At 26.7% G+C, this 23,389-nt stretch overlaps 5 protein-coding genes across 5 annotated transcripts; 3 read left to right on the forward strand and 2 right to left on the reverse strand.

Moving 5' to 3' along the window:
• Positions 1–5,768: 5,768 nt before the first annotated feature.
• On the forward strand, positions 5,769–6,866 carry OCT59_023001 (uncharacterized protein; the record flags this gene model as incomplete). The annotated part of the gene is made up of 4 exons (XM_025318222.2): positions 5,769–5,836; positions 5,904–6,034; positions 6,098–6,247; positions 6,323–6,866. The coding sequence occupies 4 exons, from the start codon at positions 5,769–5,771 to the stop codon at positions 6,526–6,528; spliced, it is 555 nt and encodes a 184-aa protein (XP_025176553.1). The 3' UTR covers positions 6,529–6,866.
• On the forward strand, positions 6,836–9,208 carry OCT59_023002 (uncharacterized protein). Its single transcript, XM_066150488.1, has 10 exons — positions 6,836–6,979; positions 7,158–7,241; positions 7,316–7,451; positions 7,534–7,714; positions 7,784–7,926; positions 8,010–8,187; positions 8,247–8,358; positions 8,422–8,681; positions 8,762–8,904; positions 8,972–9,208. Exons 1-10 carry the CDS (start codon positions 6,882–6,884, stop codon positions 9,074–9,076), a joined length of 1,440 nt encoding a protein of 479 aa, XP_066006515.1. The 5' UTR covers positions 6,836–6,881; the 3' UTR covers positions 9,077–9,208.
• Positions 9,209–13,096: 3,888 nt separating this feature from the next.
• On the forward strand, positions 13,097–13,483 carry OCT59_023003 (uncharacterized protein; the record flags this gene model as incomplete). Its single annotated transcript, XM_066150489.1, has 1 exon — positions 13,097–13,483. The coding sequence occupies one exon, from the start codon at positions 13,097–13,099 to the stop codon at positions 13,481–13,483; it is 387 nt and encodes a 128-aa protein (XP_066006516.1).
• A 1,542-nt stretch (positions 13,484–15,025) lies between these two features.
• OCT59_023004 (uncharacterized protein) lies at positions 15,026–16,138 on the reverse strand (the record flags this gene model as incomplete). Its single annotated transcript, XM_066150490.1, has 5 exons — positions 15,026–15,212; positions 15,265–15,392; positions 15,465–15,662; positions 15,744–16,016; positions 16,109–16,138. The coding sequence occupies 5 exons, from the start codon at positions 16,136–16,138 to the stop codon at positions 15,026–15,028; spliced, it is 816 nt and encodes a 271-aa protein (XP_066006517.1).
• A 224-nt stretch (positions 16,139–16,362) lies between these two features.
• Positions 16,363–17,276, reverse strand: OCT59_023005 (uncharacterized protein; the record flags this gene model as incomplete). Its single annotated transcript, XM_066150491.1, has 4 exons — positions 16,363–16,436; positions 16,515–16,649; positions 16,708–17,077; positions 17,154–17,276. The coding sequence occupies 4 exons, from the start codon at positions 17,274–17,276 to the stop codon at positions 16,363–16,365; spliced, it is 702 nt and encodes a 233-aa protein (XP_066006518.1).
• Between the last annotated feature and the right edge of the window lie 6,113 nt (positions 17,277–23,389).

Here is a 23,389-nt window from a genome sequence, read left to right on the forward strand (position 1 = left end):
TAATAGTATAGTAATTAGCCAAAATATCCAAATAGCAGTCAATATAAAATAATGATAAAATTTTATTTATTATAGAAAACAAGAAGTACATATATATTAAATATTACTATATATACTTATTTTTGAATAGTACATTATTTTTAATTAAATAAAACTACAAAATATTTGTTATTTTCAACTCATTTATTTCTGTCCAATCATACTTTAATATTAGATTTTTAGTAATTTAATTGTAAAAAAGAAATTTTTTTAATATTTAATTGTTCTTTAAATTAATGAATAGTTTATTTAACTATTAAAACTATAATAATAATTGAACTTTATAATACAATTATACAAATAAAATAAAAAAAGAAATCTTTTTTAAAGGATTTGAATTATATTTGAAAATATATATACTGTATTTTTATTTTTATTTTTTATTATATAATGGCAAAAATATTTTTGTTTTAATTTAAAGTCTTATACTGTTCAACTATCTTTGACAAATTTCAAGTTTTTTGCATTATTTTTATTTTTAATATACTAATTTTTAGCTAAGATCTAACTCAAAAAATAAAAAGCATTTAAAAAAATATTTTAATAAATACTTAGAGACTGACAAGAAGTTATATATTCAATATTTAGTTTAAAGATTATTTTGTATATTACATTTTACCTGAAATTTTTAACTTTAACCAATTTTAGGCCAGAATTAAGAAAATTTTGGCCAGAATTATGGATTCAAAAATCATAATTTAGACAATTAAACAAGTTTAAATTGATTTTAAACTTTACAAATGTATTATATATTAGAAAAGATGTTATTGATTATAATAAAGTGAATTAGGAGGTTACATAAGCAATGACTACTATTTGGATATTTTAGCTAATTATACTATTATTTAAAAAAAATGTATTTAGCCAAAAATATTTAGCCAAAAATAATAGTAGATATTGAACCAATAAAATATTCAAAATCAACATAAATTTTTTTGGCTGAATGTTATTAGCCAAAAATTTACTATGCCTTTAGCTGAATTTTTCGGCTAACTACACTATTATTAATATTATTCAAGTTTCCAAAAAAAAAATATTTTAACTGGAATTATAAAATTTAGCTGGAATTATGTTATATAATAAATAAAGGTGATAAATAGGATTTTTCATACTAAAAACATTTCAAGTTTCTAGAATATATAGTAGTGCTTTCGAAACGAGTTGATGCGATTTCACAAAGTTGGTCGAGTCGAGTCAAGTCAAGTTGAAAATTACAATCAAATTGAATCTATTCGAGTCGAGTTAATAATTTAATAAAATCAGAGTCGAGTTAAGCCAAATTAAACATAATTCCGGCCAAATTTATGGAATTTCCTTTTTTGGAAATTATATTACACAAAATCCAAGACAAAAATTTTTTGAAAATTACAAAAATGGAATTTTGTGGAATGGCTATCACCAAAAAAAGGAAATGATCAGCATAGCTGAAAAAAATCACGTAATTTAATTTGACTCAACTTGATTCAGTTTGACGAATTAACTCAACTCGAATTGAGTCAAGTTTATATTTTTATAATTTTAACTCAACTCGAGTCGAATTGAGTTTACATATAATAACTCGACTCGATTTGAGCATTTTGAAATGCTTAATATATAGTAAAAATGGAAACAAGAAAAATATAATGTAAAGTGACAAATTATATATTATTAAAAATTACATAATACTAGTGCTGATAATTTATAGTAATTTTATATTATTTATTACTTTTAAAAATACAAAATTACTACTATTTAAATAAAATAATTTTAATAAGCTATATTTTATTTTTTTACAATCACTAAATTATTTGATTATGTTTAATTATATTTAAAAAATTTATTAAAAATAAATAAAGAGAAATTAAGAATTTTGCAAATAACTATAATAAATGAATTGTAAAATTAAAAAGTTTAGTAGAAATTTATATTAAAAATTAATAAAATTGCTATAAATTATCATGATAATAGGAATCTGAACTATACATAAAAAAGTAGAATAAGAATTTGCATAGAATTGACCAAAATAATCATGTAAATCTTTTTTTTATAGATAATTCTGGCAGGAATTTATTTTTTGACTGGCATTATCATAATTTTAGCTTTAAAAAAATACGTAAAGCTAACAGTAATTTTTTTTGGCAGTACCTTACCTCTTTTATTTTATTTTATGTGAAGTTGGCAGTACCTTACTTTTATATAAGGTTTTGCAATAATCATTATCAGTATCACCTGTCATGTGATTTTTTAAATTTTTGATCAGAGTTAAGTAATTTACATAGAAATTTTCTTTTTAGAAATTTTGTATAATGAATTTTTCCATTTTTAACAAAAAATAAAATTGCTTTTTTCAAATTATATAATATTACTCATATTTCTAAAAAGGAAATTTATATATCAATTTCTTAACTGTTAATTCTAGCTAAAATTTAAAAAATTATGTGATATTGGTAATGATCACTACTGGTAATAAATAGCAAATTCCAAAAATTAATACATAAAATTTTTTTTAAAAAAACAATTATATATCATATATTATTTATAATATTTTACTTATTATAAAATTTTTAATTTCATTTTATATTTAAAATTATATTTGAAAATTATAGTATGTTGTATAAAAAATATATTACAAAATAAATTTGATAATATTTATTTTAAAAAATCTACATAAATTAAATATTTGTATATTGTAAATTTTTAAGTATAACTGAATTTTTATTATTAAGTAATTAGATAATAAAAGAAGTTAAAAAATATGAAAAAAATATATATAAAAGTATTAATAAAAAGTATTGAATAATTGCTTAAAATATGTAAAATTTATTGATTTTAAAAGTATAATAAAAAAAAATTAAGAATTCAAATATATCAAAAATAACAATTAAATAAAATTAGTCTATTATATATGTAATACAATTAATTATATATAAAAAAAATGTTTAAATAATACTTAAAAAAAATTTAAAACTGTATTTATGTAGCATCCTTTTTTTATTTTTTTTAATAATAAATTTAATATGCATTTTACAAATAAAATTTTTATATGCAAAATTTAATTTGAAAAACTTTTACTTAATATACTTAATACAGTTTCATAGACAAAATTTTAAATTATAAGCAATTTCTTAAAATTTTTAAAAAAATTTTTGTCTTAGTTATACGACTAATCTGTTGTTACAATTAGATTTATCCTAAAATTAAAATATATTTATATTTTATATACTTATAATATAGTAATTTAAATGAAAATTTAATAAAGCATTAAATAAAAGTAAAAAATTTTTATAAAATTTTATGATAAATGCTATATATTACAAATACTTTATTAATTTTCAAAAATGAAACTAGATTTTACTAAAATTGATTAATAATTAAAAAAAATTTGCACTAAAATTAAATATAAATTTTTTGCAATTAATTTATATATTAGTGTATTACAAATTAAATATTTAGCCAGTGAAACCTCTTTTTCTTTTCTCTTATTTTTTATTATAAAAATAATATTTCATCTATTTTAAAATATATTTATTTAAAAAAATTACTTAAATATTTGGTTAAAACATTATTACATTAACTTAGTCTCTACTATTTATCTTTATTGGATTTAGCAGTACTTATTTATATTTTTAAATGACTTTAGTTATAAGATTAAAGATTTCAAACTAAAAAAAAAGAAATTTTCATTTTCTTAATAATAAGATATTATCTCTAATGATAATTTAGTAAAGTTTTTCTCTTTATTTAAGTTTTTACTTCTTCAAGTTGGTTTTTCTAAGATTTATAACTTTTTCCTATATTTTTGGTAAATTTTTTTTGTTTTTTTTTTTATCTTTTGCTTTTTAAAGTTTTTCTAAGATATTTCAAAATTAATGGATATCAGATGTTTAATAATTATTTCTTTTTAAAAGAATTAAAATAATTTAAAGAAGATGCAGATTTTAATGATCAGTTTTTGGTTAAAATAATATGTAATTGGACTATAATAGACTTTTTATTGCAATTTAATTTAAATTGAAAGAATTATTTAAAATGAAATAGATGTCCTTTCAAAAATTGCATAATACCAAAAATTTTCCTTATTTGCTTTTAAGTAGTTTATTAACTTTGGTAATGTAATCACTTAAAGAATTTATTTTTATTAACTAGTGTAAAGTAATGTTGCTACCTGAAACTCATTTAATGATAAATTCAAAAATCCAAAACTCAAAAACTTTATTTTTAATGAAAAAATTGTTAAGTCTAAAACTTTTTTAAATTATAATTAGTTTCAAAAAAGCATAAAAACAGTTTAGACAATTGATTTTTTATAAAAAATAAATTTAAATTTAAATATAAAATATAAATTTAATATATAAAATATTTGATTTATAATTGATTTTTTACTAATAATTTATTATTTTTTAATAAAGATTTTTTTGTTTTAAATTTAAATTTATAACTAATTAAATAATCCAATAAAATTAATTAGATATATAAAATTATATTAAAATTTTAATGTTAAATTTAAAATTATTATATATTATTTGAATTTTATTAGAACATAAAATTAATTGAATTTCTGTTGAAAAACTAAATTATTATAAGGGATTTGTAAATTATAAGTTTATAATCAAATAATATATTAATTATTGCTTATTATAAATATAAAGTTCTTATTAATAAAATCCTAAATATTTAATATATAACTTATAACTAATTTATATTACTTTTTGTTTTTTTAGTTTTTTGCAATTATCTTAAAATTTAATGGTTAGATTTAAATAAACTTTTTTGTTTTATAGATGGAATTATTAACTATATTTTAAAAAAAAATCAGCTGCTTTGGATTATTAGATGATGAAATAATTGCAAAAAGTTGATTTTTAAATTTTTAAATTTAGTTGAATTTGCTTTTTCTTTATTGGTAAAGACAAATTATAAGTTTGTTTGGAATTATTTATTAAGATTACAAAAAAGATATCTGCTATTGCTAATAAAATCCAAAGAATTTTTGTTATTTTTGCATTTTTACATATAATTTAGTTTAATTATACCTGATATGAATAACAAACTTCTAAGAAGTGAAATTATCATTTTATAAAACATTTTACTACACTTGAAAAATATTTTTTATATAATATAAATTTTGTGAAAATGATTTCACCATTAAAATTATTTATTAAAATACAAGTAGTAAATCTAGTTGACTTTCTTTGATTCAAAAATTTCAAATAACTGTCAAAATTACTATCTAATATATATTCATCTATATTATCAGTAACAGTTGAAATGATGGGCCGATTGAAAAAGCATTCATATCTAATAATTATATGAATATTATTCACTATTTAAATCAAAATTACTATTTTCAAGCAATTTTCAAATTGATAAATTTAAAGCAATAATATTGTGAAATACTTTCAAAATGCAATATTTTAATATAAATCACTCTGTTCTATAATAAACAATGTATTTAAATTGTAGTTTAAACTAGATCAGTGGTTAAACAAAATACCTGATCCATTATTATAGAGATAAGAAAATTTTAAAATAATAATAATGCAAAAATGCTTCGTGGAATATAAAACACGGACAACATTTTTTGAATAGGGCTATAAAAGGTCAAAGCGGCCAAAACTTAACTTTAAATGCGTAAATTAGTTAGTTATGCGAGATATGGGATGATTGGCGTCATCAATGGCTAAGCCACATTTTGAGCGGTGAATGATAAATAGCCCCCTTTTTTAAAGATCTTAGATCAATTCGCAAAAATGTCCACTGATAAACCTAAAGGTATTCTTAAGAAACCATCTATAAATTTTCAAACGAAAACACCAAAGTAAGCGCTTTTTGACTAAAATGTAGTAGCCGAAGTATCGTAAATTATAACGGTTGTTTCACTATAGATTAAAATGGGACGAGGATAATATTCAATTAACCGAAGCGCAGAAGAATTCTACAATGAAAGTTACAGAGCCTAAAACGCCTTACATTCATTACAACCAAGAAACAGATGAGATTATGACTGATCTTGAAAGTAAGTTGTTAATAGATACTTAATTTTTTTTTTCTAAATTGCTCATAATTTGATTATTTGTAGAGATCCCTGGTTTAGCTTTGAGTTCTAATAATAGTAACCAAGGCTCTAGTAGTGTTTCCCCTATAGGTTCAGTTTCTCCATCAGCGGCTCATTTTCCTGACTCAATTAAGGACGACTGGGATTCTGAAAATTCCGAAGAGGATGAAGAGAGTAAGTCGACTTCGTTTATTTTAAAATTAAATACACCCACGATTTTTCTTAATGACTTTAATTTGCTGTTGTTAGCTAAAATTAAACGTAAAAAATTTGCTGAACTCAGAGCAAAGCATTATAATATGAAGGAAGCACTTCGATTGGGACATAAATTAGTAGATGAGGATGTAGACGAAGAAGAAAATGGTAATGCGGCTGCCTTGAATGAAGAGAACGAAATCGATAATAAAGACTACGATAATTCATCGTCAAACAATGGTGTTCCCATGGAAACATAGCAAATTTAATTATTTTATTTACTTATTTATAGTCACTCATAATCTTTATAATATTATTTTTAATTTTTTTATTTTCGAACATTACATGTTAATAATTTATTATGTAAAATAGTCTTAATCTTTGAGTTTTAATTTAAATATAAAAAACATCTCTCGGAATTTTCATTAGATAGTTAGTTCATTTATTTAAAAAGAAATAGAAATAGAAATAATGTTCTGTGTAACGTTTATTGATCTTATCTTGGCGCAGCGTTAAATCTAACTATTTTTAACACTATTTTGGACAGTAAATGGACTTTTTTTTTTTAATATATATTGTTTCTTTTGGACTCACTTAAATTTAAAACTGCAAAATGGCAAACACGGAAACGTTGGAACGTTTTTTCAGTTACGTTGACCAAAACCAGGAACATTATGTTACTAGGTTAAGAGAAGCAGTAGCTATTCCGAGGTACATTAATAATATCTCGGAAATTGGTTATATATAATATTTGTGCGAGAAGAACCTTATAGTCTAATTTTAGCTCTTATTTTCAAATAAAATTTGGATGATGTTTTAATGTTTAATATAATTAAATATACATAAATAATTTTCTTGGATGAACTGAACGATAATACTATCAATTTAGTGTGAGTGCTGATGCAGATCATCGTGAAGACGTTTACCGGATGGGCGATTGGCTCATCGGGTTGTTCAAGCAACTTAATATTAGGTGTGAAAATTTTGCGATTTTATCTTATCTTTATAATATTTGATATCAATTATTTTTTTTTTTTTTACGGATAGCTATGAAGTTGCTGAACCAGGCACTCATGTGCTAGATGGTAAAACTTTGAAATTGCCACCTATCTTGTTGGGTACTTATGGCAATGATCCTAATAAAAAAACTATCTTGGTATATGGACACTATGATGTTCAACCGGTAGGGAATCTTTTTCTTTCTAAATAAAATTATGAAATCGTTTTACGTGATAAATTTGTGATAATTAATATTCTGCTTCAAGGCTCTAATTGAAGATGGCTGGAGATCAGATCCTTGGAAGCTGACTGAAGATTCTACTGGTCGTTTAGTAGGTCGTGGATCCTCAGATGACAAAGGTCCAATTATTGGTTGGCTTAATGCAATTGAAGCACATCAAAAAGCTGGAATTGAATTTCCAGTAAACTTAAAGATCTGTTTTGAAGGTAATTAAATTAATTAACATCCTTTAAATATACTGTAAAACTTTAAAATTATTTGTTTATTAATTTAAGGAATGGAGGAGAATGGATCCGAAGGATTAGATGATTTAATTCTACGAGAGGCTAATAGATATTTTAAAGGCGTAGATGCAGTTTGCATCTCGGATAATTATTGGTTGGGTGTCACAAAACCATGTTTGACTTACGGTTTACGCGTATGTAGTTAATATAATTTGTGCTGATAGTTGTAATAATGAAAAGGATATCCTACTCATCATTCATATATTCTTTTTTTAAGGGCATTTCTTATTTTAAAGTCACAGTTTCTGGTCCAGGGCGAGACCTTCATTCTGGAGTCTTTGGTGGTACTGTTTATGAGCCTATGACGGATCTGATTATTTTATTCAGTAAATTAGTTACTTCGGATGGAAAAATATTGATTCCTGGAATCAATGACGACGTAGCGGAATTAACAGGTAAGAAATCATTATTTTGTTACTTGTTTATTAAAATATTAACAGTTTTAATATTTTAGATGAGGAAAAGGAAACTTATAAGTCAATTGAGTTCAAACTACAAGAACTTCAATCTGCTATCGAATCTCAAACTAATCTATTCGATAACGAAACTCAAACTTTACAAGCCCGGTAATTACTTCTGCTAATAAACGGAATGATTGTCATTAATTAACTAATCTTCTATTACATTAGTTGGCGCTATCCGGCACTATCTATACACGGCATTGAAGGAGCATTTTCTGCACCCGGAGCTAAAACTGTATTACCTTGTAAAGTTTCTGGCAAATTCTCAATTCGTTCAGTTCCAAACATGGACCCTGATAAAGTTACAGCTTGTGTTGAAAAATATTTAAAAGAAGAATTTGCTAAACTGGGCAGTAAGAATAAACTTAATATAGAAAGTTTACATGGTGCCAAAGCATGGGTTTCAAGTCCAAATCACTGGAATTTTGGTTTGTTTAATATTTATTTTTTAGAAGAAAAACATGAGTGTAAATAAAGTATTATTAATATAATGAATGATTTTTCACAGTCGCAGCAGCTAAAGCTGTTGAAAAAGTTTTTAAGTGCAAACCTGATCTGACACGTGAAGGAGGTTCCATTCCTGTTACTCTTACTTTCCAAGACGCGCTAAATAAGAATGTTCTTTTGCTTCCAATGGGTAGAGGAGACGACGTAAGAATTATTTATATTCTCAGTTATTGATTAATTATATATTAACCATTTTTTTTTAATTCCATAGGGCGCTCATTCGACAAATGAAAAACTTGATCGATCTAATTATATTCAAGGAATCAAACTGCTCGGTACTTATTTACATGAAGTAGCTGCTGTTAAATCTACTTAAGTCATCGGACCTGTCATTTGCTTAGTTTATTAGTTTTTAAACATAGTCTTTAAGGCATGCATTATATTGATTATTATTTTAGTTATAATTAATAAAGTTCAACTTATTTAAACATATAGTAGTTTTTTTTAAAAAATATTGTTTCAGAAATACTTAAGTTATTGAGCTTGTTTTGATAAACAAGAAACTTTACTCAATAATGCGCTGATAGATTAAACTGTAATATATTTTCTTTTATTCTTCCCTTTATCCTTTCATTTAAGGAATTTGAAAAATCTGAAAAGATGGTATCAAATGATTGCCATTAAAAAAGAAGATTAGCATTAAGTAAATAAAGTAAGGCATGTGAAGAAAAAGTATCCTGGTTATAAGAAGACGAATCTTAAAGGAAACAGACTAACTAGTCCAGAGTAGTAATTATCAGCTTAGAGGGTTTTCTTGCTATATATTCTATATGACAAAAAATGTAGATTATGATAGCAGAATTAACTTATTCTAGACATGTGCACTGACTGATGCTAGCTGGATTTTTGATAAACACTTCATGTAATTATCAAAAAGAGACCTTTGGAAATAATAAAAGCCTCTCTTTAGTAAAATAACCCATTTTTACTCCCTTATTGATGAATTTTTGTATTAATACACTTGGAACATTTTCTAAAGAATCATGAAATTTCTCAAATTTTTGGAAATATACTCTTGTATTTTATTGGCTTCTTCTGCCATTTTCTGATTAATACAACCAATAATACCAAAAATTTTTTTGAATTGTTATTATCTTTTCTTTTAAATATAAAAGCAAATTATATATTTCTCCAAATGATGTATCTATAGAGGTTTTTTTATTTTCAGTTAATAAGTTATTGCTAGAGTGTAATTGCTATTGATCTTGAATTTCTTTTATATTAGTATTATTTTTTCTATCAAATTTAACAACTTATATGAATTAGCAAGTATTTTTACTATCTTGTTTTGATACATTATTGCTTGATTTATATTATTATTAATACCAAATTTTCCTGAATTGCTATTGTATTCTTCTTCTTATATAGAAGCATTCCATATAATTAATCAAATATTTTATTTTAATTAAATTTATTATTAGTATTACTTATCATAATTGCTATAATAAAGTAATATATTTAATATAAAAAAATTTGAACTTTAATCACTGATCGTATGAACCATTTTTTTTACGAAGAAAAATAATTTTTATTCTTATAAATAACAGCTAATAATGATACCAATAACACTCAAATATGCTTGGAAAAAAGTACAAAAAGCACTTTGCAATATTATGGAAAAAGAGTTCGTCTCTCTTTTTGAAGTAGTTTTTGAACGTCTTGCTGAGATCAGCATTACAGATGTGAGCCAAACCTTACAAGACCATTTCAAACTTAAGATGATAAACTACTTGTCTAAAGACCTCTATAAAGTTTTAGTTGAAGGATATATAAAAATTAAAGCTACTAATGTGAATAGTTTTTTGAACCTTATATTCATTTTCTTGAAGTTTTAAAATATACTTGGACTTTCTTTGAGTAAAAAATTCAGAACTTTAGAAAAAAAGTCATCTGACTCCTATATGTCAACAAAATCCACCAATCAAAAGGTAATACCTCCATATTTATCATCTTTAGATATGAAAATTTTTGAAAATATTATGTACTAATTACAGAATGTTATTGTTGAAATACAAATAAAATCTTTTGATGCTAAATCATACTATTTATTTTAAAAGAAAAGAATTGCATGATAATATTTGGCAATATTATGAAATGAAAGCCTGATAATGATAGTAAGTCTAATTTATCAACTTCTATTGAACATAAACAATCAAATAAATCCATTATTTTAAAGAATCCTAATAATAGTGAAAGCAAATTAAAAAAGTCTGATAAAAAACAAAAATTTCAACAACATATATCTGAAAAGATAATTTTAATTATAATAACCAAATATGAATCTGTATTTAAGAATAATATTTGTAAAATAATTGTTTATAATATCTATTAAACTAAATAATGTAGCTTTGAGTAGTGCTTCTAACAGATCAGTTCAGACTAGATTCAGCTTAATTCTGAACCAATTTAATTTTTATTTTAATAGATCTGATTTGATCTGAATCTAATCAGATTTGGTTTAATTTAATTCAAATCTGATTTAGATCTATTTGAATCTGATTTGAATCTAATCTGAATCTGGTTCAGATCTAATTCTTGTTCTAGAAAAAGAAAGGAAATGTTAATTATATTTCTTAAGTAAAAAGAAAAAAATAAAAATAAAAGAAACGAACTTACTATAGTTCATTCTTTTAAATTCTGGTCATTTTACGTTCAGGTTTCCTAAAAAAAAAAAGGAAATGTTAATTATATTTTCTTAAGTAAAAATAAAAAAAACTTTAAAAAAAAGGAACGAACTTACCAATTACCATAGTTTTTTTTTAAATCCTAATTATTAACAACTTTATTCATTCAGATTCTTAAAAAAAAAAGAAAGGGAATGTTGATTATGTTTCTTTAAGTAAAAAGAAAAAAATAAAAATAAAAGAAATGAACTTACCATAGTTTATTTTTTAAATTCTAATCGTTTAACTTTGTCTATGTTCAAGTTTTTTTTAAAAAAAAGAAAGAAAACGTTAATTACATTTCCTTAAGTAAAAATAAAAAAAATTTAAAAAAAAAACGAATTTACCATAGTTTGTTTATTTTTTTTAAATCCTGGTCGTTAGGCTTCATTCATCTAGACTTTCTAATAAAAAAAAGGAAACTATTAATTACGTTTTCTCAAGTAAAAATAACAAAAAAAAGAAATGAATTTATTTAGTTCGTTCTTTTAAATCTTGGTCGTTTAGCTTTATTTGTTTATTCAAAAAAAAGGTTTTTTAAAAAATAAAAATAAATTTGATTTGAATCTGTTCAGATCGGATTTTCTTGTGTTATAATCTGATCTACAGATCAAAATTTTGAAAACTAAATCAGATATAACTCAGATCAAATCTGCAGATCCAGATCAGATCAGATTTTTTTTGAAACACTAGTTTTAAGTTAATGAAATGAAGGAGTATAAACTGCTCCTTTAGAGGATTTTACCAGTATAATAGTTTTTAGCAACTTAGAATCTAAAGCAACACAAAAAATGTAAGAAATTCCAAGTGGTTCTTGTTAATATTCCTAAATCAATGACTACTAGTATTGTATATTTTACTGATAACTTTGCTCAATCATTACTTTCTTTTACAGATTGTAAAGCTTTTAAGATTATTCAAAATAAAAGACAATTAAAATTAATCATGTATTACCAATTATGGGTAGATTTGGATAAAGTCACCAATATAAAGTTCAATTTTCAAGAATATAAAGATATATGGATAAGATACTTTACACTCTTCTTAAATCAACTGTGTAATAGGTTACTAAAAAAAAAATGGACTGCATCACAAGTAAAACTAAAATATAGAACCATCAATAACATCAAAAGATTTGGGTAAATGGAATCAGAAGAGAGAATCCTTTGGAAAAAGACAAACTAAATGACTTTCTAAAGTGTTGAAAAAGAATCTAAACAGTACTTTCAAGTTAACAGTATTAGCAAAAATTAGGAATCTATTAAATAAAATTGTTAACTGATAGGATGACTGAGCAATTTAGTAAATTATAAGTAGGATAAATAGAATACTATAGTAGCTTTTCAGGACCCCGGAAAATACATATACAGGTCACATTTAAGTTTTGGCGAATTAACTCAAATTTAACTTAATGTCCAAATTTAAGTTTTGGCGAATTCATGAAAATTTAAGGGGTAGTCATAATTTTTAGTTTTAGCGAATTGTATGAATTTTCTCATAGTCATATTATACGTTTTAGCGAATTGAATGGATTTTCTCATAGTCATATTATTCGTTCTAGCAAATTTATCCTGTTTTGGTATTTTTTTTTTCACCCTTTCTCACGATCAGAAGTATATATTTTGAAACTAACTACGCGTTTTTTTTACAAAAACTAAAACTTTACTTTTATAATGTTGAAGTGGAAGCATACTCGAACTCACTTAAGTGATAATAAATTTTGTGCAGCTATTATTAATAAACGTGAAGTATTTTGCAAATGTGGACAAAAGGTTATTCTTGATAACGACTATGATGAGAAAAGGCTTAACGAACATTCTAGAAACTCTAGATGTAAAATAAATAACCAAAAACAACAACTTGGTTTACCTGGTTTGTTTCCTGTCTTACCTAATTCTAAAAAAGTAAGAGAAGACTTAGAAGACTCATCACCGCCACCACCGCCACCATCACCGCCATCATTTCCAAATAAACCATGTCCTGGACTCCATTCTGAACAAATTGTTACTTATATTAATCAAACACCAGCTACATATGGAGGTGCGACGACGACGAAGTAATTGGAAAAGAAATGTTTCCAAATAAGTTTCCAAATAAACTACCATTTAATTCTAAAAAGCTCAATAAGGAGGAAATAACCGATTTTAATCAGCAAATGATTGTTGAATCAGAATGGTTTATTGATCGTCTTGGTAAGAAAAATTAGTTAACCGTATGACGATCATTTATCAATTTATTAATACTGACGTTTAATTTAGGAATGTGCGTTCGATCAGTCAACTGTGAGAAAAAAACTTATGGGCAACCCTGTTCACCATGTTCCCATATTCATTTTAATTCAACTTTTTTGAATTGTTTGCATTGTGTAGTTCCCGATCCAAAAAATACTAAATTTACACCGAAATTTTATTATGAAAATAATCCGTTATTAATATATCTAAAAAATGGTCATATTAAACAATTAAATGAATTCCTTAATACCGAGGATTCATCTGTAGGATTTTGGATGGAACTTGCTAATAAAGCTGTTCAAGGTGCATTTGACCAAAAACCAGTATTTAAAGGACTTTGCTATATTATGTTACAAGCTGCAGAACGTAAAGAACAAGAAAAAGGCTTACGAAATCTCAAATATCCAACTGAATTTTTAAATTTTCTTATAGTGTTGGGAAGTATTAGTTTAAAAGCATTGGATTTGTTCTGTCAGAATTTAGCTGGTATGACAATTCGTACAATAAGGTAATGATAGTACAATTAAAATTATCTAATTAGCATGATTATATCTATAATTAAGCATAATTTTTTATCACTGGTCGAAATAGTCCAAATCGGCTAGAAATCGGATGTCCGATTTTAGGCCGAATTTGGTGATAAAGATGGCCGATTTATTAATTTAGGCAAAGTTCCGATTGGCAGGCCGATCGACGCCGATCAGAATATCCAAATTGTATCTGAATTGCTTAGTATTTTTGATCCGAATTGTTTAAAAAAATATATTCATAAATTTACCGAATTGCAGTGAATTTATTCTGAATTATGATAAATTTTGATAAATTGCGATAAATTTTAATCTGAATTGCAGTAAATTTTAATCTGAATTGCAGTAAATTTTAATCTGAATTGCAGTAAATTTTATTCTGAATTGCGGTAAATTTTATTCTGAATTGCGGTAAATTTTATTCTGAATTGCGGTAAATTTTCTATTCTGAATTGCGGTAAATTTATTCTGAATTGCGGTAAATTTATTCTGAATTGCGGTAAATTTATTCTGAATTGCGGTAAAAATTTAATGAATTGCGGTTAATTTATTCTGAATTGCGGTAAAAATTTAATGAATTGCGGTTAATTTTATTCTGAATTGCGTCTGAATTGCAGTAAATTTTATTCTGAATTATGGTATATTGGCAGTAAATTTTATTCTGAATTGCGGTAAATTTGCAGTAAATTTATTTCGAATTGTAATTAATTTTTTTCTGAATTAAGACAAATTTATTTTGAATTATGGAAAATTCTAATACTAATAATTTGGAATATTAATTACATATATATATAGATTTTTGACGAAAAAAAGAAAGTTTTCTACCAAATTAATTCAGATTCGTTCATTGCGCGTCGTCCATATGTAAATCAGAATCTGAATTATTATGATTGTCGCCGACCGTTGATTTTGATGGTTTTTCTTCTCCTTCCTTGTTATGGTCTTCATCATTTTCAGTGGTGTTGCCAGTTGCTGGTGTTGTCCCTCTACTAACTTCTTCTTCTTCTTCATCATATTCAGTGATTAAACCCCTGATCGATATCAGTATCGAATATTAAATCTTGTTGTTGTACGATATAAGACCATTCGGGAGCATTCGACGGATGTGGTCGGTCGTATTTTTGTACCTCGTCGTCGTATCTACGTTCGCGTATTAATTTCGACTTATTTGATGAGTGTACATCGAGTACATTTCGTAGCAAATTTTTAAGCTGAAGAAACAATAAAATATAAAAATTAAATCCAGCGATTCGTCTGAAAAATCAAGATTCAGAAGTTCTAACCTCATCAGATCTCCACGAATAGTCGTAAATAGCGATTATGGACTTTGTTGGGTCTTCTTCGTCTGTCTCGCTTATTTCTGGAGAATGAAATAAGCGATTGGATAACATCTTTAGTAATCTACACTTATCATATTTTGTTATCTGTTCATCGTCAAAACTATATAATCTCTTTGCCGCCTTAATTCGGCGGATTTTCTTCTAAAATACGTTATAATTTGAATAAAATTCAATACATAATCGGAATAAAATTCAGCATAATAATTATAAATCATTACTAACGTCGTGTACTCGATTGTTTGAGTGCACCCGGTGTTTATTTTCATCGGCTTTTCCCCTATCCATTAATCTTTGATGAGAACGACGAGACTTGTGGAGACAACCCAACCATTTTGTAAGTTGCTTATTCGAAGCGGGAAAACACGGAGCAAGGGCTGAACGCAATTCAGGGACTAGCTTACGACGAATCTTGAGATTTTTCGCGCTATTGAACGTTTCATTGTAATCTAGTCCTCGAGTTTCATCGATGGTTTTCAAAATAGACTTCATTTCAGCCTAAATATAACAATCAAATAATGATAACCGGTACTTAATTACTCAATACTGCAATTTTAAATAACTGAATCAGACAAATAAAATTAATATACCCTAGCTTCTTTTTTCGTCGTACTCATCATTATTGTTAGAACCAGACCGTTCTTCCTCCGATTCTTCTTCGTATCGCTCGGACTTTTTGTCTTAATTCTTTTTGACGTTTTGCCGGCTGTTCGAGATCCGTCTGCCTATGAATGGCTTTAGGCAGACGGATTCTCGAATACCTGTTTAAGCTTTCGCGTAGATCGTCATTCTCGTCTGCAAAGGCCTCGTTTATTCGAGTCAAAAAACGATTTTCGTCGAATAATCAGTTATTTTCGCGTTGAAGCTTTGCATTCTCTACTTGTACTTCTTCAATTTGTTTCTTTAATTTTAGATTTTCTAAATAAAGAATTTTATTAATAGTAATATTTTTTTACGAATAATTCTGAATTTATACGAATGAAGTCAAAATCGTACCTGCTTCTAAATCAGTATCGTCGTCATCGATCATCCTTTCATTACCTTGATCGTCTTTAACCACTAATACGAATTTTTGTGGAATTCGAATATTCCCATATCGTTTTTTCATTTTCGATAACATCTCTTGTTGATCTATAAAAATTATTAATTATCGTACATGTCAATCAGCAATTTTCCAAAATTCAATTACCTTTAGGAATATTTGGCGGTTCAATTTCTATAACCTCATCGTCAGACTCTTCTTGAGTCGGCTTAGTCGACTTTGCAGATTTGAGGATCGACTTGATGGGTGACGATTTGCTAGTCGACTTATTGGTTTTGTCAATCGTCTCATTCGGATTACTTTCTTCTTCTGTTCTTCCCCGTTGACGATTAGATCCTTCGTCAGGTGTTTCTTCTTGAAACCTTTGCTGCTTTTGTTTGTTTGACTTGGTGAGTGACGATTTGCTAGTCGACTTATTGGTTTTGTCACTCGTCTCATTCGGATCACTTTCTTCTTCCGCTCTTTCCCGTTGACGATTAGATCCTTCGCTCGGTGTTTCTTCTTGAAACCTTTGCTGCTTTTGTTTGTTTGACTTGGTGGGTGACGATTTGCTAGTAGACTTATTGGTTTTGTCACTCGTGCGTTCGGATTACTTTCTTCTTCCGTTCTTCCCGTTGACGATTAGATCCTTCGTCAGGTGTTTCTTCTTGAAACCTCTGTTGCTTTTGTTTGTTATTTTTTTTATTGTTTTTTTTATTATTGCTATTATTTGACATTTTATATTCACTCAATATTCGTTTAAAAAATCGAAGCGGGTTCAATATCGTCATATCGTCCTATTTATAAATTTAAAAATCATCAATTAATTAATAAGAAAATCGTTAGCGTTCTACTGCGTTGATTTCTCGATTGAAAAATCAACTATAAATCATAATTAAAAAAGACAAATCAATTAATTAATAAGAAAATTGTTAGCGTCCTGCGTTGATTTCTCGATTGAAAAATCAATTATAAATCATAATTAAAAAAGACAAATAAATTAATTAAAATTAAGAAAATCGTTAGCGTCCTACTGCGTTGAATTCTTGATTGGAAAATCAACTATAAATCATAATTAAAAAAAACAAATCAATTAATTAAAATTAAGAAAATCGTTAGCGTCCTACTGCGTTGATTTCTTAATTGACAAATCAACTATAAATCATAATTAAAAAAGACAAATAAATTAAAATTACGAAAATCGTTAGCGTTCTACTGCGTTGATTTCTCGATTGAAAAATCAACTATAAATCATAATTAAAAAAGACAAATAAATTAATTAATAAGAAAATCGTTAGCGTTCTACTGCGTTGATTTCTCGAGGAAAATCAACTATAAATCATAATTAAAAAAGACAAATAAATTAATTAATAAGAAAATCGTTAGCATTCTACTGCGTTGATTTCTCGAGGAAAATCAACTATAAATCATAATTAAAAAAGACAAATCAATTAAAATTACGAAAATCGTTAGCGTTCTACTGCGTTGATTTCTCGATTGAAAAATCAACTATAAATCATAATTAAAAAAGACAAATCAATTAATTAATAAGAAAATCGTTAGCGTTCTACTGCGTTGATTTCTCGATTGAAAAATCAACTATAAATCATAATTAAAAAATCAAATAAATTAATTAATAAGAAAATCGTTAGCGTCCTACTGCGTTGAATTCTCAATTGGAAAATCAACTATAAATCATAATTAAAAAATCAAATCAATTAATTAAAATTAAGAAAATCGTTAGCATTCTACTGCGTTGATTTCTCGAGGAAAATCAACTATAAATCATAATTAAAAAATCAAATAAATTAATTAATAAGAAAATCGTTAGCGTCCTATTGCGTTGATTTCTCGATTGAAAAATCAACTATAAATCATAATTAAAAAATCAAATAAATTAATTAATAAGAAAATCGTTAGCGTCCTGCGTTGATTTCTCGATTGAAAAATCAATTATAAATCATAATTAAAAAAGACAAATCAATTAAAATTACGAAAATCGTTAGCGTTCTACTGCGTTGATTTCTCGATTGAAAAATCAACTATAAATCATAATTAAAAAAAACAAATCAATTAATTAAAATTAAGAAAATCGTTAGCGTCCTACTGCGTTGATTTCTCAATTGACAAATCAACTATAAATCATAATTAAAAAAGACAAATAAATTAAAATTACGAAAATCGTTAGCGTTCTACTGCGTTGATTTCTCGATTGAAAAATCAACTATAAATCATAATTAAAAAAGACAAATAAATTAATTAATAAGAAAATCGTTAGCGTTCTACTGCGTTGATTTCTCGAGGAAAATCAACTATAAATCATAATTAAAAAAGACAAATAAATTAATTAATAAGAAAATCGTTAGCATTATACTGCGTTGATTTCTCGATTGAAAAATCAACTATAAATCATAATTAAAAAAGACAAATCAATTAAAATTACGAAAATCGTTAGCGTTCTACTGCGTTGATTTCTCGATTGAAAAATCAACTATAAATCATAATTAAAAAAGACAAATCAATTAATTAATAAGAAAATCGTTAGCGTTCTACTGCGTTGATTTCTCGATTGAAAAATCAATTATAAATCATAATTAAAAAAGACAAATCAATTAATTAATAAGAAAATCGTTAGCGTTCTACTGCGTTGATTTCTCGAGGAAAATCAACTATAAATCATAATTAAAAAATCAAATAAATTAATTAATAAGAAAATCGTTAGCGTCCTATTGCGTTGATTTCTCGATTGAAAAATCAACTATAAATCATAATTAAAAAGACAAATCAATTAATTAATAAGAAAATCGTTAGCGTCCTGCGTTGATTTCTCGATTGAAAAATCAATTATAAATCATAATTAAAAAAGACAAATCAATTAAAATTACGAAAATCGTTAGCGTTCTACTGCGTTGATTTCTCGATTGAAAAATCAATTATAAATCATAATTAAAAAAGACAAATAAATTAATTAATAAGAAAATCGTTAGCGTTCTACTGCGTTGATTTCTCGAGGAAAATCAACTATAAATCATAATTAAAAAATCAAATAAATTAATTAATAAGAAAATCGTTAGCGTCCTATTGCGTTGATTTCTCGATTGAAAAATCAACTATAAATCATAATTAAAAAGACAAATCAATTAATTAATAAGAAAATCGTTAGCGTCCTGCGTTGATTTCTCGATTGAAAAATCAATTATAAATCATAATTAAAAAGACAAATAAATTAAAATTACGAAAATTGTTAGCGTTCTACTGCGTTAAAATTTGATATACTTTAATGCGGCAAGTTATACTTTGTCGAAATTTGCAGTAAAATCGAAAATATATTGTTATTATAGCAATACCACTTCGATTAATACAAAATTGTTACTTTTCAACTTTCGCTAAAATTTACAGTTTCTTTTGATAAGGTTTGTTTGGCATCCGAAAATGATAAAGGGATGATAAAGTGACTATCTTGTAAATAAAAGTTATTTTAAAATAAAATAAGCTTTTTATTTTAAAAATAAGCTTTTTATTAAAAATAAGCTTTTTATTAAAAATAAGCTTTTTATTAAAAATAAGCTTTTTATTAAAAATAAGCTTTTTATTTTAAAAATAAGCTTTTTATTGTAAAATAAGCTTAAATCATATTGCAATTTTTAAAAGTATATTAATTAGAAAATTCGCAAATTTATTATATAAAATTGCCAAATTTGCGAAAAAAAAATATTAAATCCTAAAAAATTATTGAAATAATCATAGAAGCCAGGATTACATTAATTATACATACAAATTATACAAATTTTGTGTTATTCCAAATTTTATAAAAATCGGCCTTTTTACAAATTTGGATTTTGCCAAACTTATTAAACTTATTCAAATACTAAACAAATGAGCAGAAAAAGGTCAGTCTCTAGTATACTTGACGATCTTGATTGCATAAGAATCACCTTCAAATCAGCCATCTTCTACTTGTAGAAATAGATCAATTTCTGGTATAATAAACGAAGAAATAGTATCTTCTGCTAGACCAACAAGTAATAAAAGAAAACTAGTAGTTTGTAATTGTCCGATTGTGATGGCAACTTGGTGGATTCTCGCACAAAAGAAATTCACGATTCTAGACATCAAGAATACCAAGATTCGCAATGTACAATTTCGTACAACAAGTTCGTCAACTTGAAATAGGTGAAACATCAATACCCGCTTCAGCTGGACGAATGATTGACGAATCTATTAGACAAGAATCGGAAAAATCAGATAACAGTAATCAAGATGATGTTGATGATGAACATCAAGATGTCGAATTTAACTTCTTACCTCAACAACGTGCAAGAAAGTATACAAATCGTCCGGAAATTTCAGAAGATCCAGAAGATTCATCATCATCCGAATATACTACAGAGGAGATATCTACAGCGATACATTGTCTATAGGCAGCGAATCAGATAACGATCCAATTTCTGGAATTTCTGAAATTTTTGAAGACTATTCACCACCTAGTTATGAACCATTTAAAATCCACTATATTTAGAATCGAATTATGATCGATTTTTATGGATTTTACTTTGGATAATGAACTTTCGAACAAGATTCAATATCGCAGACAGCTACTGAGACTCTAATAAAATTTATGAAATTGGCCCTCATGCGATTCAGTAGTGACGATTTTAATGATTTCCCAGATTCGCTTTACTTAACAAGAAAGAAGGCTTGGATTAAATGACCAATTTCATAGTTTTGTACTGTCCGAAATGTCACAAATTGTATAAAAAAGAGGAAGTGGTAGATTTCAAACAAGAGGACAATCCTGCTATAATGAAATGTCAACACATAGAATTTTCCAATTCTTCAGTTCGCAGATCACGTCTTTGCAATACGGCATTGTCTGAAAAAATTAGCGCATCGACAAATCGAACAATAATACGACCTAATTTAATGTATCCGTTTGCTGGAATCAATCAACAACTTGCCACTATGTTTTGTCGCGGCGGGTTTGAAAATTCTCTCCGACATTGGGCTAATCGGTCGAATTTTGATAATATTTTGACTGATATATATGATGGGCAAGTGTGGAAGAATTTTAAAGAATCGGACAATGAAGATTCGCCAAATTTTTTCAGAAGCGAAGTGGCCGATTCTCATCTTGGCTTGATGCTGAATCTTGATTGGTTTCAGCCATATGATAGTACCATTTATAGTATCGGTGTCATATACGCCGCTATATGCAATTTGCCACGCGATATCCGATTTAGACGTGAAAATTTATTGACTCTCGGCATTTTACCTGGGCCAAAATGGAGGTCAGGCCTACATAAAGTGAACCACTATTTAGCACCAATAGTTAACGAATTGGAAACGCTCTGGGAAATTTGGGTTAACACTAAATCGTACTTATGAATGCGAAAATGGAAAGAGAGTTCGTGGCGCTTTAATCTTAGTATCATGTAACATTCCCGCCGCAAGAAAAATTTGCGGTCATGCTTTTCTGCTAGTTTCATGTCGCAGGTGTGAGAAAAAGCAAATTATGAAAATGGGCGGCGTAATTTTGCTGGAATGGATGATGTAGGGTATTCTGCTCGAGATTTGAATGAGCACCGGCAAAACGCATTAGGTTGGCGAAGATGCAACTCAGACGCTGCTAGAAAGCGCTTCGTCAAAGAAACTGGCGTTAGATGGTCCGAATTGTTACATCTATCATATTTTGACCCTATTAGATTTATTACAGTCGATCCAATGCATTGCTTATTTCTGAGCATTGCGAAGTGGATAGTAAAACGAATTTGGATCGATGGGGGTATTTTGACACCAAATTCTTTGAACAAAATTCAGAAAAAGATGGATGAGTTTCAGATACCATCCGATTTAGGTCGAATTCCAGGAAAAATTCATAGTGGAGAGGGATTCACCAATTTTACGGCCGATCAGTGGCGAATATTCTTTACAATTTATTCAACTGTATCACTTTGGGAACACCTTTCAGACGTAGATAGAAGAATCTGAATCATTTTCATTGTATTGTTCGATTTTGTAAATCGGATTCTAGAATCTAATTTATGGACGGCTCCCATGAAGTCTTATCGAAATAGTCAAGCTCATTGAAAATCACCACGGCAGAGATAAGATCACACCGAATCTTCATCTTTCTCTGCATTTGCGTGATTGCTCATCTGTATAGGGACCATTATATGCGTTCTGGCGTTTCTTCGAACGTATGAACGGTATTTTAGGTAAATATCCGTTAACGATTTTTTAACGATTTTAACGATTTCAATATTAGCTTATAATTTATTGATTTCGCACTTTTAGGTTCGTTACCAAACAGCAACAGGAAAATTGAGTCTGAACTTATGCGTCGATTAATGTTTGATAAACAAATCGAAAATATCGTAAGGATTCAGATATCAATGATAAAAGGTCTTGAATTGCTAAACAGTCGGCGTACTATCGGGTCCCTTTCAGTTACTGATGAATTTTCGTCAGATGAGATGCATCGATTTTGGCTGAATTCACAAAATATTAAAGATTCACAGATTTCTGGCAAAGAAGGCTTCCCAGGTGAATTTCTTAAGCCGGTATCTCATAATATACTACTTTCAAGTGAAATGTTAAATTTAATGGTCGAATATTACAATGCGACTTACGAATCATTTGGATTTCGGAGGCCTCTTGTAGAAGGTTTAGATAATGATATAATAATTAGGGTCAAAATTAACCAATTCGGAAGGTGTCGGATTGGTTCAGAAGTCTTTGGATCGTCATTATCGTTAAGACATGTAAAAAGTTCGTACGTCTTAGCGAAATTTATTACGGATGATGAAGATGTCGACACCTACCCAGGTCAAATTCAGTATTATTTTACTCA

Source organism: Rhizophagus irregularis, chromosome 32 (genome assembly GCF_026210795.1).
Source record: "Rhizophagus irregularis chromosome 32, complete sequence".
Classification (NCBI taxonomy): Eukaryota; Fungi; Glomeromycota; class Glomeromycetes; order Glomerales; family Glomeraceae; genus Rhizophagus; species Rhizophagus irregularis.